At 48.3% G+C, this 12,762-nt stretch overlaps 1 protein-coding gene across 3 annotated transcripts in view; it reads right to left on the bottom strand.

Moving 5' to 3' along the window:
- CACNA1C (calcium voltage-gated channel subunit alpha1 C) overlaps window positions 1-12,762 on the bottom strand; it is a 647,070-nt gene that overhangs the window by 73,759 nt on the left and 560,549 nt on the right. For all 3 annotated transcript variants that reach the window (XM_037846263.1, XM_037846264.1, XM_037846262.1), the window contains 7 exons: window positions 11,085-11,172; window positions 10,660-10,767; window positions 9,915-9,967; window positions 9,433-9,579; window positions 7,813-8,014; window positions 6,101-6,259; window positions 5,363-5,473 (listed from right to left, as the gene is read on the bottom strand). In XM_037846263.1, coding sequence (XP_037702191.1) covers window positions 5,363-5,473; window positions 6,101-6,259; window positions 7,813-8,014; window positions 9,433-9,579; window positions 9,915-9,967; window positions 10,660-10,767; window positions 11,085-11,172 — 868 coding nt within the window. The remainder of the gene's footprint in view (window positions 1-5,362; window positions 5,474-6,100; window positions 6,260-7,812; window positions 8,015-9,432; window positions 9,580-9,914; window positions 9,968-10,659; window positions 10,768-11,084; window positions 11,173-12,762) is intronic.

Genomic DNA, 12,762 nt, shown 5'->3' with positions numbered 1-12,762 from the left:
CTAGAAGGCTGGCTCCCATTTTGGAAGTAACATCAAGGTTGTTAGGCAGCAGTTTCCTGGCTAGCAGCTGGGATGTACAAAGACAAGATCCTTACACCCTGGGGCAAGGGTCAGGTAAGGACCATGCAGGGGATTAGAGCTCTCAGATACCATTGGTCAGAAGCCCAATGGACTGGTACAGAGAGAAGCTGGGTACCCCAGGGCTCACCAGGGCACACCCCAAAATGGGCTTACAGCAGCAAGACTCATTCTAGACCACAATTGCGAGAGGGATGCTACCAAAGCACTCCCAGCCCTAGTTAGGACCAGCTCAGGAACTGGGCGGGGCGGAACCTGAAGGAGAAGGGCCTGAGGACTTGTAGCTGACAAGGGCTGGGGACATCCAGGGGTGACTGGGAGGACTGACAGAGTCAGGAGACAATCCACGCTGGGGGATCCCAGGAAAAGAGACTGGTTTATCCCCTCAGGAATATGTATGAGTCAATTTCTGGCAGAAAATTAGCAGCTGGAGAAAGGTTAGGGAGGATGAGCCGTACCATTTGGCTTTTTGGAATGCCAGAGCGGCCGGGCTGCGGAAGCCAAGACAGGTAGATAGAGGAATTTCACGGGAAAGTGGCAGGATGTAGAATTGGGTTGCCCCATCCAGTAACCACCAGCCACCAGCCACACGTGGCTTTTTAGGTGTAAGTTAATTAAAGTAAATAAAGTTAAAAATTCAATTCCTCGGCTGAGACTAGCCATATTTCAGCTCACTAGCCACAGGAGGCTGTGTTACGGACGGCGCAGGCAGAGACTGTTTTCATTTTTGCAGAAAGCTCTATCGGAGAGAGCCTGTCTTGTGGCCGCACTTCCTTCCTTAGGTCTGAAATGGCTTTTCACCCCAATATGAACTGCAACATGAAAGTGAGCCCCGAGGCTTTGCTTGCTATTAACTGAAGAAAGCAAGCAAGGAAGGAAAGGCAAGGAAGGTCAACGAGCATTTTCATTTGGGTTCCATTCTCCTCTCTGGACTGTTCTCAGGCTGGAGAAAGCTAAAAAGAGAGGCAAAGGCTTAGATCACTGAGAGCTGCCAGGGTCAAATCCCTTCCTGCATCCTCCCCTTGGGGAAGAGGCTAAGAGGCAGAGAGCACTGGCTACTTCCAGAGTGGGCTGTAGCCTAATAAGGATGCTTCCAGCTACAGGGAATGAGGTAGGTCTCAGAGACAGCAACCAGTCTCTGAGTCTCCACCCTTCCATGACTGCATGGAAGCTGATGGGGAAGGAGACCTTCCAATGGGGTGCACTCCCATCTTCCTGGGCAGACAGACTTCTGCTGGGGAGGAGAGGCCTGTAGCCCTTCCCTTAGCTCTTCCTTCCCTTATCACCGGGTTGAGACATCATCAGTGCAAATCCCAGGCAACAGTGACACCACCAACCTCTAGCTGACAGTGGAGTAGCTGTGGCTGACACTGCTTTCTGAACCAGATTCCTGCACTCCCCCTCCATGGTGGTGCTAAAATGGGCTGAAGCTTTGGGGCCACCCAGGGTCATCCTACTAGCCATAAAGGATTTTCTGTGTGGCTCCCTTTTTCTCTGCACCCCCTCACTTTGAGTGAAGTTCAATTTGGAATTTTAGTTGTGATCATATTGAGTCTATGGATAAGTTTGAGGAGAAATGACTTCTTAACAATATTGAATCTCCCATTCATGCACATTATATATCTCTCCATTTATTAGGCATTCTTTAATTCCTCTCTATAAAATTTTATAGTTTCCTCTGTAGAGATTTTACACATTTTTTGTTAGATTTATTCCTAGGCATTGAATTTTTTTTCAGTGCTTATTATAAAGGCTGCCTTAAATTTACTTTTCTTTGTTGATAAACTTCAGCTCACGGTTGGAGGACAATCCAGTTATTTATTACCCTGAGACCATCCAAACACAACTTTTTTTACGTTGACCAACTTGTCCTGCACTGTCATATAGAACCCAGATAGCATCCAATAGTCTCAAGTAATTCCTCTATTTTAGGGAAGGAATTTCCTCTGGCTTGTTGTTAGGGTCTCAGATCAGTACTACTGTTATCTATCTCACTCTTTTCAAACCATCACCACAGATTCCCCAAGGTTTTGGTGGGGGATTGAATTAATCTAAACTGGTTTCTACTCACACCTAGTCCCTCTCTCTCTCTCTCTCTCTGTGTGTGTGTTTATTTGGAGCAGAGTGTGAATTCAAGGAGTAGGGCAATTGGATTTAGGCAGGGATTTACTTGAATAAGTTCATTTTCCAGGGAGTGGTGAGGAGAAAGGATAGAAATGCAGACAATGGGAACATTCATCACCATGGAGACAATCAAAGAATGAAGAATATCAACCAACCAACCAACCAACCAACCAACCAATCAACCAACCAACCAACCAACCAATCAACCAGCCAACCAACCAACCAACCAATCAACCAACCAATCAACCAGCCAACCAACCAACCAAACAATCAACCAGCCAGCCAGCCAGCCAGCCAGCCAACCAACCACAGAGACTTAAAGGATAGAGAAGAAAACTCAAGCAGTGACAACTTCAGATAACTTCTCCCTGGCTATGACTAATGTCAATCTTTCATAGCCTTGCTACTAAACTGTCTTATATCTAAGGCTTAGAAATACAGAACAGAATCCTATTTAATGGTGAGATGTGAAAGCCATTATGTATTTGAGGTTACTGTTAGAAGCCATTGGTTCTTGGGTCAGATCCAGCTAGATATTTCTACCAGAACTTCAAGTAGTTTCTGGTGTGGTTTTCTGAAATTTTGGGGGGTGGGATGCTTTTCCTGGGGTCTCTTCCTGAATGAAGAACATCCTAATGAGAATCTAGGAGACCCTGCTCTCCTCAATGCCCCTCCCAACTGATCATCTTTCTCTGGCCAGCCAGATCCAGTGAACTCGACCATCTATTATCAAAAGTCCAGTCCCTTTAGGGGTATTCATAGAAAAAATCCATTTTCCTTTCTCTTTGTACCACAGATTGACCCTGGTGGGCATGGAATGCAAATAGTCCCAGGATGGCTCTCTTCCTTCCTTGGGAAATTCTCTCTAACTTTACCCCAACTTCTCACAAAAGGAACCCTAGGATTCAGGAAATCAGGAGGCAGTTTATGGTTTAGACCATCCCAACTTGGAGCCCCAGTTACAGCCTAGGAAACTGGCTTATTCTTTGATCTGCAGGATTTAGGTAGATGGTCTTCCAGGCTAAGGCTCCTGGAGGTGTCAGTTTCATTTGCTTCCTAGGGCAGATTTGTTCAATACATCTGTGCCCATGAGACATGAGTCAGAAAGTCCATTGCAGGGCTCTGCAGACTGCATCAGAAACACATCTGAGTCAACTGTGGAATGACTCAAGGCTTTGAAATATTTAAACCATATGTCTCATGAAACCAGATGAAATGGTGCCAGTTTCCCCACTGAGAGGCTGTTATCCGAGACCGAAGCTCAACTCGGCAGCAATCCTGCATTTCTAGTGTCATGCAGTCATGCTGCTGTGGAGGGAGTGTGTGTGGGGTGAACTTGTAAGTCCTCCTGGCCTCGTGGCTTGGAATGGTATCCTAGGTAGGCGGAGATGCTGTGGACCCTGCAGACAGTGGCCAGGGCAATCAGTAGTCCTTTCTAAGCCAGGACAAAATTTATGCCCCTAAATGGGACTGGGCTTGGAAAGGAGAGAGAAAAAGAATATATTGGCTGTTCTGGAGAAGGTAGGGAAATACTGTAATTATCACCAAATGACATTCATTAGGAGTCTTACTCTCTGAAAATTAGCCAAGATCCCTAGGCGTTCTTTATGAATGAGAGGAAGAATCAGCATTGTAAGAATGTTGTCTGTCTCAGGCCCCTCAAAGATTGTTTCCCTCTTTCTGAAGAGTACCCAGCAGACACTTGCTAACAGCTTGGTGTAGTAGGAAATACATTGGGACTACAAAGTCAGAGGTGCAAGATTCCAATTCCAGTTTTGCCACTGAGCAGTGGCGTAATTGATATTGGGCACTTATTTGCCTTGGGCCTCACTTCCCTCATCCCTAAAATGGGGATGCTAATACTTATAAGAGCAGTTTGAGGATTACATGTAATGGTGTATGTATAGAACACAGTAGGTTATCAAGAAATGTTAGTTCAATAGTAATTCAAAGAAGGAGACGGAGATGCTTGTCAATTAACATAGATCCAACAGCCATGGAGCAACCTCTCCCTCTCCCCAATTAATTCTGGGACAAGTCACCTTTTTTTTCCCCCCTTGGGACCAGTAAACTTTTGAATAAAAACAGAAGGTATAGCCAGAGACTCTTCTGTTTTGCCTCTTGTTGATCTGTGTTACATCTGGAAAAACTAGTAAAGGAGGGAAAGAGAAGGTTCTGAAAGCTGGAGAGATTTTCTCCAAGTCTAAACAGCACAATTCTCCTAGCACCAAGCCTTTCCTTCTTGTTGCTCTCCGAAACGTGCTGCAGTAGTCAAGGGAGCCACTGAACTGCTGGTAACCTCCCGTCAGGAGTAACTTCCCATGTTGTCAATCCCAGGCCATTGGAAGCCAGGTTTCTGACCTGTCTACAGAGCCTGGAGGTGGAAGGCTCTGCTTCTCCCATCTGCTCCTTTATTACCCAGGACAATGAGGTGGGGCTGGTTAGGGAGGACAGAGAGCATCCAGAAATGGCAGGTAAACCAACCTTCCCTATCCTGCCCCGTTCAGACAGTGGTTCTAATCTTCTCTCTCAACTTTTTTTTTAAAGAAGCTGTGTACAAAAATCCAAGCATGGAAGTTTGCAGGTAGCTGTTCTTCCTGTGCTGGAGGGTGTTAGGGGGCAGTGAGGCAGCCCCGAGGCAGGGAATAGGATGATGTCCCTGCAGGCTGGAACACTGAGCCCAGAAGCAATTCATCGCTGGCTGAAGTTTTTATAAGTGACGTTCGTCTCAACCTGATGAGATAGGAGAAGAGTACAGCAGAGGCCTGAGTGGGGCTGGGGGTTGGGCTTGGAGAGGTTTGGTTTGCCAGTCTAGGGGCATAGTTTTGTCTAGATTATGTACTGGGGTTAAAAATCAGGGACTGGGTGGGAGAAGGACCATCATCTGCCTCCCCTAGAAGGAGAGGCTTAGCTCTAGGAGGAATCTATTTCGTGTGCAACACAGACATGGTCCAGACCATGCGCTGAGATTCTGTTTCAGGGGGTTGGCCTGGTTCATGCCTTGGCAGGCTTAGGAGTTGGAGCACTTATCACTGGAGAGGGGATGGCCCTTTCACTGATTATTTCTGCCCCTCGCTCTCCTTCCTTCAATACTTTCACCTCTGCCTCCTCTTCACCCCTCCGGTGCTGGTGGACCAGATGCCCTTCCTCAGAGACCTACCTTGGGTTTGAAGGCAATGAGCTTCAGGATCATCTCCACGGTGAAGAGGCCGGTGAACAGCATGTTGAGTATGTTCATGGCGATTTTGAACAGGCAGCTCTGACCATAGTGCTGTGGGAGGGGGAGATCCCCAGGGAGTGGGGAAGTGGGGGACGATGAACATGAGGTGCAGATATGCCAGCTTCTCACCACCCTCGACCTTTTTTCCCAGCCTTCTAGGAGGCCCTTGTCTCGACAGGGCTCTTTCTTAACCCAAACCCCTGGAAGGGCCTCTGCCTCTCCTGGGCAGGCAGGGGCACTTGGGACATCCTATAATTTTCTCCCTTCTATGAAAACAAAGGTCAGCAGAGTTCTGTGCTCCTTCTTTGATTGATTATGACAACTTCATGAAGACTCTCAGCACCTCAGAGAGTCCTAGCAGAAGCTGACCTCCCTGAAGAATCAACCTCTACACCCTGTGACCACAATGAGGAACTCAAGCTCACCCTCTCTGTTCTCCATTTCCTTCACTCTCTCCATTTTATCAACTCATGGTCCTATGCATTCTTTCACAAGGTCCCAAACAGGGAGCTCATCCTTGAGAAGAGACATTTGTCTTTCTCCAGTGGGGAGAAGAGGACAGCCCTTCTGCTCTTTCTGCCTCCCTTGGCTGTCGGGATGGTGACAAGCCGGGTCTTTAACACCTCCTACTTCTCCCAAATCGAGGCACAGTGGGACCAGGGCTTCCCCAGGACTGACCTGCATGGCCAGGCAGATGGTGTTGAGCAGGATGAGGACGAACATCAGGTACTCGAAGTAGGTGGAGTTCACCACGTACCACACTTTGTACTGGTGCTGGTTCTTGGGGATGTACCTCCGCAGGGGCCGGGCCTTCAGGGCGTACTCCACACACTGTCGCTGGAGGGAGGAGGTGGGGTGCAGGGAGTGGGGAGAGAGTGGGTTAGTTACCTGGATGTTGGGGTTGGGGGTGACAGAAGAGGGTGGGATGTAGATGAAACTACACACCCTGAGGGTGGGGTTCTCAGGAAATCAGAGAAATGATCTCTTGCTCTAGCTCGCTTGAGAGGTTATTTGGAAAAATACGTGGTTTTCCATCACTCCCTTAATCAAGGAGAGAATCCCTTCTAGTCAAGTCCCCTGATCTATACTGTAGGCAAGGGGTTTGTGTCTTCTTTTTTCCCAACTCAGTAATGCCTGGCACAGTGCTTGGAACTTGGCATTTGATACATACTCATTGATTAATGGATAGTTGGTCTTCTCATTGATTATTTCCTATGCCACAGAGTTTCCTTGGGGTGCTTGCCTCCTCAATTTCTCTTTCCTGTCCTAAATCTGTCTTCCTGATTTACTAGTGTCCACAAGATCAGAAGACACAGTTCACTGTTAGGGGATGAGATCTCAGGCTAACCAGCTTCTTGGGACTCCAGCACAGATCCAGTTTAAGTCTCTGCACTGTGCCCAGATTTCCAAATCAGGAGCCCGGGGTCACTCCAGCCTCTTCCCTTACTCTCAAGCTTACAAGCTTTCAATCCCTAAGCCTTACCAATTTTACTGTCTTCCCCTCTTTTCCATTGCTGCTACCAGTAACCCAACTCAGGGTCTCATCATTTCTCAACTACACTATCGCGGGGCTTTCTAACTGGCCACCTTGTTTTCTGATCTCCTTCCATTGCAAAGTCCACACAGCAGTCAGAATGATGAGTCTAGACTGAAGACATTGACTTGAACCTCAGGAAGGGCTCAACTGGCCTAGGTGGGGTAGCGTTGAGCACTTTGTCATGCTCCTGCCCATTACCAGTCCTGAGCTGGTGCACAGGAAGACCATGCTTCTCCATGGACCCTTCCCATCGGGAACCTAGCTGGGTTCAGTGACCACACCCTACATCCCACCCTGACAGCTTCCATCATCACTGAAGGAGTTCCCAGCTCCTTTTCTGGAAAGCTGGGGTTTCACAGGCTAATAGAACATGTCCCCATATGGCCCCTACTTAAACCTCGTTCCTATCCTCACCTCATGCACAGGTCTGTGTGTTCTACTTAAGAAACCATTTAAATTCATGTCCTCTTCCCCATTCCAAAAGCTCTTGCTCCCTCTTTGTTCTGGTTTCTCTCCTTTTAAGCAACTGAGCTGACAAACCTGGGTACCTTCTAGGTAGAAGTTTTTTTTCACAGAGCCTATCACCGAGTTCCCTTAAGCAGATGTTTAACAAATATTTGCTGGATGAATGCATTTACTAAGTCTGGGATTTGCATTTCTTTTGCACAGGCTATTCAAGAAGACTGGGGGCTCCATTCTCATTGAGGAGTGGATGGATGATCTTAGCATCTGTCTTGACTCCCCTGACTACAACCCCGCTTCCGGGCAGGCTGCAGGCTGCCGACTGCTGTCCTTCCTCGTAGGCCCTGCTTCCCTCCTCACCTCCTTGCTCCTCTCCTTCCCGGGAAGCTACCTGGTTCTTGTCCAGCTCACAGTTCTTGTACTCCTGCTCTCCCTGCTCCTGGAAGGTGACGATGACGAAACCCACGAAGATGTTCATCATGAAGAAGGCAATGATGATGATGTAGATGATGAAAAAGATCGAGATCTCCACGCGGTAGTTGTAGATGGGGCCCTTGTCTTCTGTGTGGGAGTCGATGGAGCGGTACAGCAGCCTGCAGAAGGGGACAGCCCCACACCGGGAACTGGAGAAGCAGTCTCACCTCTGCGGAATGACGGCAGCACTGCTCGGAAGGGTCCTGGGGATCAGCGGTGCTGGAAGCAGCTCTAAGCTGGGAGTCAGAAGCTCTGGGTTCAAGTCCCAGCTCTGTTACTTACTCGCCATGTGACTTTGGACAAACCACTTAATCTCTTTGAGCCTCAGATTCTTCCTCTGTAAGATGGAGGCAGTGATTCCTGACTTTCCCACCTTGCAGGGTGGTTCATATAGCTTATATGAAGGCACTTTGGAATGTCAGGAACTGTTTAAATGTAATATGAGCCATGGACATTGATTTCAGATATTGGTAATATTGGTAACTACTACAACAGCTTTGCAAACTGGCATGACTTGGAGGATGTTAGGGGGAATGTAAAATAAATCTATTGGAGAGTAAATACCGGTGTAGATAAAAATGCTAACATGACCCATGCTCATTCAGACCATCAACAGTGGTCTGGTTTTAGATGTAGGTAGTTTACCTATGTGTGTTAGTCATTTGGGCCTGGCTCTGTGCCCATCATTCTTGTTACCCTTCATGGACAGGGATTACTTCCTCTGCTTCCACTGTAACTCTCCACTGCACTTGGCTGTTCCTTAGGTACCATCTATATCTCACCACATGATAATAGTGACTTTTATCCAAGACCATGCACTGCTGTTGATGTAGAAATAATTTTCTGACTGTTTAGATTATAATTTCATTGGAATAGAAATTGGGGGGAAAAACTGGTGACCAGAGGGGTCTATCCAAAAATCTATGGAGCACCCAATGGACAGCTGCCTGGTAGAGGTGGCACAGAGAAAAAGCCAACCAGGCTGGTCTTTAGGTTTTAAAATGATGCCTCCGCAGAGACATCTGGACAGAGGCTTTCATCCATTTCTTAATTTCCACTGTAAATATATATGAGGCTTTCTCTAAGGAGACTGGGTCAGGGTCTAATAAAAAAGAGACCTCTCAGCCACCTTTACGCACATTGAGAACATACTGGGAGTGGAAATCTCAAATCCTATGGTGATCAACGTGCCCACACCTAGGGAAATTCTCCCCAAATCCCACCCTAGATGTCACGTGGGTGAAGCAGAGATTTCTATCATTGTGGCTTACACTGACGTTGGGAAGGGAAGCTTAAAAAAGCTCATTTTTGGTTGACATTTCTAAAATGTGGACATCTAAAAAAAGAGCCTACGTGTCAGCAGTCAGCATGGCCTATAGGTTGTTCTAGAAGCACACCCTCATTGCCTGGAAGAACACAGGCAAGTGTGACCTCCAGGAAGGGGTGAGGGACATAAAAAATTCTTGGGAAATGGGAGGGCAGCCAACATCTTGACCCTTGAGCAGCCGGTGGAAAAGGCCTTGGCTTGTCTACTCACTCTGGCCACCCCTCAAAGGTGGAGACGGTGAAGAGGGCCATCATGGCGGCCAGCACATTGTCAAAGTCAAACTTGCTGTTCTCCCAGCTGCGGGGCTGGATGATGGGGTGGTCAACCTCTCCGTCCTTGTATGTGATATAGTTACCCCTGAGAGAGGATGAGAAAGAATTCATTCTGGGGTCTCCCATTCCCTGCACACCTGACCAACCAACGACTCCTGGTGTGCTGGGTGAGATGGGACTGGTGGACTTAAATCCTACAGGGGTAGCCAGTGGAAGAACATCAGTGGGTAGAACATCCAGGAATAGTTAGGGGTACATGTCATGACAATGGGACTGTATCCTATATGGATAAAGGTCCAGCTGCCACTGCTGTCTGAGAAGGGACAGGCTGTCCTTCCTCTCACACTGAGTCGCCAGCCTCCCAGAATTAATCCTACCCTGTTGAGTGTAGCCCCTGGCTGCCCTCCAGCCCGTACTCACTTGCATTCTGCCTCGGTCTGCTTGGAACTATCTGAACAGGTGTAGAGCTTTCCCTAGAAAGCAGAAGAACAAAGTGATTGGAATCAATGACTCAATCAGGACGTGATGGGTGAACATCTACAGAGCCCTGCACGGTGCTAGGGACTATGGGATAAAAAGTGTAAGGAGTGCAGAGTCCAGATGAGGAAGACACAACCCAGCTATAAAAAGCAGCCAGTGAAGAAAGACGCTCAGTGCTGCAAGTACCCCTGGGATTCCAAAAAGAGAGCTCTGATGCAGGGAAGATGGGCTCTCTGGGAAGGTGTCCTGAGGAAGGTGGGAGTGGAGCTGGCTCAGAGGGATGAGTTAGATGGGAGGAAATCAGTGGAAGTCTATATATGGTGGAGGTGGTGGGGTATGGGAGAACAGCAGAACTTAAAGGATTAAGACAGAAAAGAGCAAACACCAAGGAGGACCTTGGCCTGTGCCAAGGGGTCATGTCAGGAAGCAGTGGGGGATAACTTGGGAAGGTTCTGGAAGCCAGGTGGACAACAGTGGGTTTGATGCTAGCGATACATCGACACATGACTGACACAGAGGTTCAGAGAATGAAAGCCCCTCCCCCTTCTTGCTACAAAGAAGATCGTTGGCCTGGGGGAGCAATGCCTTCTCCCCAAGTCTGACCGGCTACTGCCCTCTCTTAGTTGTATCTGCTGACTCCCTTCCCTGGGGATAGTGATGGGCGGGGAAGGAAGCAGGACTTTACCTTGAAGAGCTGGACCCCAATGCAGGCAAACATGAACTGCAGCAGTGTGGTGACTATCACGATGTTCCCGATGGTCCGGATGGCAACAAACACGCACTGAACCACGTGCTGCAGTGGGAGGAGAGGAGCAGGGGAAGGGGGGGCAGCTTCAGGAGACATCTGCAGCCTGAGCCCCCTCTGGCCACGCCATGAGCCTTTCCTGGAGGCGGCCTGGGCAGCCGCCCTGCCACAAGTGGCAGAAGAAATCAGGCCCAAAGAGGCAAAGCAACTTTCCCAGAGGTGACCGATGGAACCCAATGGAACTCAACATTCCCCATGAGGCCCAGGGTAATAAACAGCCCTGCAATCTTCCCATTTTATACATGGAGGTTGATTCTCGTTGGCTCCAGCCCTGTGATGGCCCCGCCTGGGCCCACTCCACTCACCTTTAGCCCCTTGGCCCTGTTGATGGCCCGCAGGGGCCTAAGTACACGTAGAACTCGCAAGATCTTTACAACATTGATGGCACTGGACCTGGGAGAGAGAAGAGGTGGTAACCCACTGTTCCTGGTGCAGCAGGAGAGAGTGTGGTGGGGGTCTCCTGACAGGGCTAGTCCCAGGCCAGTGGGAGAAGATGTAAAGTCTGTTCCAGGCTGTTCTGTCCTGGGACCATTCTCTACTCCCACCCCCTGCCCAGTAAGAAGCCAGAGCTTGTCGGTAACCTGGGACTTTCTCCTTGGGGAGAAAACCATATGAAAACAAATCACCATGAGTAATCAGCAATATGAGGTGCTACTCAGGAGGCACCTATCATGTCAAAATGATTCAGAGCAAGGCAAGCCTGAGTTCCAGGCCCAGCTCCGCCATTTAGCAGCCCTGTCACTGAGAACACATTTCTTAACTTTTCTGAGCCCTAGTTTCTTCATCGGCAAAATGGGACAGCAATCATCTCCTAAGATGGTTATAAGGATTCAATGAGAAAGCCCATGTGACTCTTCCAGCCGTGCCCTTGACACATATTACAGACTTAATAATTGGTAGATTTTATTATTATATCTGACGAAGATGTCACTTCACTTAGAGAAAGAATGCACTGATGGTGGAATGTCAGGTGGGATATTCTGGTGTCCATCTCCACACGTGTGTCCTAGTCAGGGACCCATTACATTTATCTGTAAAATGCATTCTGGTTCATAGCTCAGTCAGGACTCCAAGAAGGAAGGGTGTCTACACAGCAGGTCCACACAGCCAGGAGACCAGGGTTAAGTCAGGATTTCTGGGAGCCCCAGGCCATTGGGAAAGGAAGCCCTGGGCAGGGGCAGGTTCTCCCACAGCTCCTCCACAAGATGCCTGGATGATTTCTGGAGTTATCCCTCCAACCTTGGTGGGACTTACTGACCAAAGGTCTGAAGCTGATCCCAACCCTTTGGCTCTAACCATAGGATTGAGCTACTCTCTCAAGCTTTCAGAGAGCCTTAGACCTACCTTGGGATCTAAAAAATATATGACACATTGGCAAGCACTACTTTTATTCTTCAAATGGTCAGGATGAGGAGCTCAAGAGGGGGCTTGATTTCTCTGATTCATGGTTTCTTTATTCCAAAGGATGCGAAGGACTTTTCTAGCCATCACTGCATCTTACCCCACAGTATCTCAGGGTGTGGCTTAGTTTGCACTGAATCACAATGGGAAGAGATTGGAAGGATTGGAAGGGATGGGGAGAGCACAGACTAAACCTTGGTTCAAGGTTAAATAGTGAGTTAGAGGTAGTGCTGGCAGGAGAACCTAGACATGTAGGCGCCCAGGTAGAAAGTTCTGGGTAGTATAATTGATGACCACAGAAAAGGGTCTCACACCTAAGCCCCCATCTCCACCCCATCTAGGCTGACTGTGAAAACACCCTTGGGAAGGGAGACCCAGGACCCCTGGGACTGGAACCTTTCTCTGCCATTGAGGGCGACCTTGGGCAAGTCTCCATGATGCTCTCAATCTCAATTTTCCCATCTGTAAAGAGGTGATAACAACATTTGCCATGCCTACATGATTTTTTTGTGAGAACCATATTAGAATGTGTATATGCAAGTGCTTTGAAAATTAAATGCATGATTATTATTATTAGCTGTG

Source organism: Choloepus didactylus, chromosome 8, assembly GCF_015220235.1.
Source record: "Choloepus didactylus isolate mChoDid1 chromosome 8, mChoDid1.pri, whole genome shotgun sequence".
NCBI classification, from domain to species: domain Eukaryota; kingdom Metazoa; phylum Chordata; class Mammalia; order Pilosa; family Megalonychidae; genus Choloepus; species Choloepus didactylus.
Note: the sequence above shows the minus strand (reverse complement) of the source record. Positions and strands in the feature narration are given on the sequence as shown.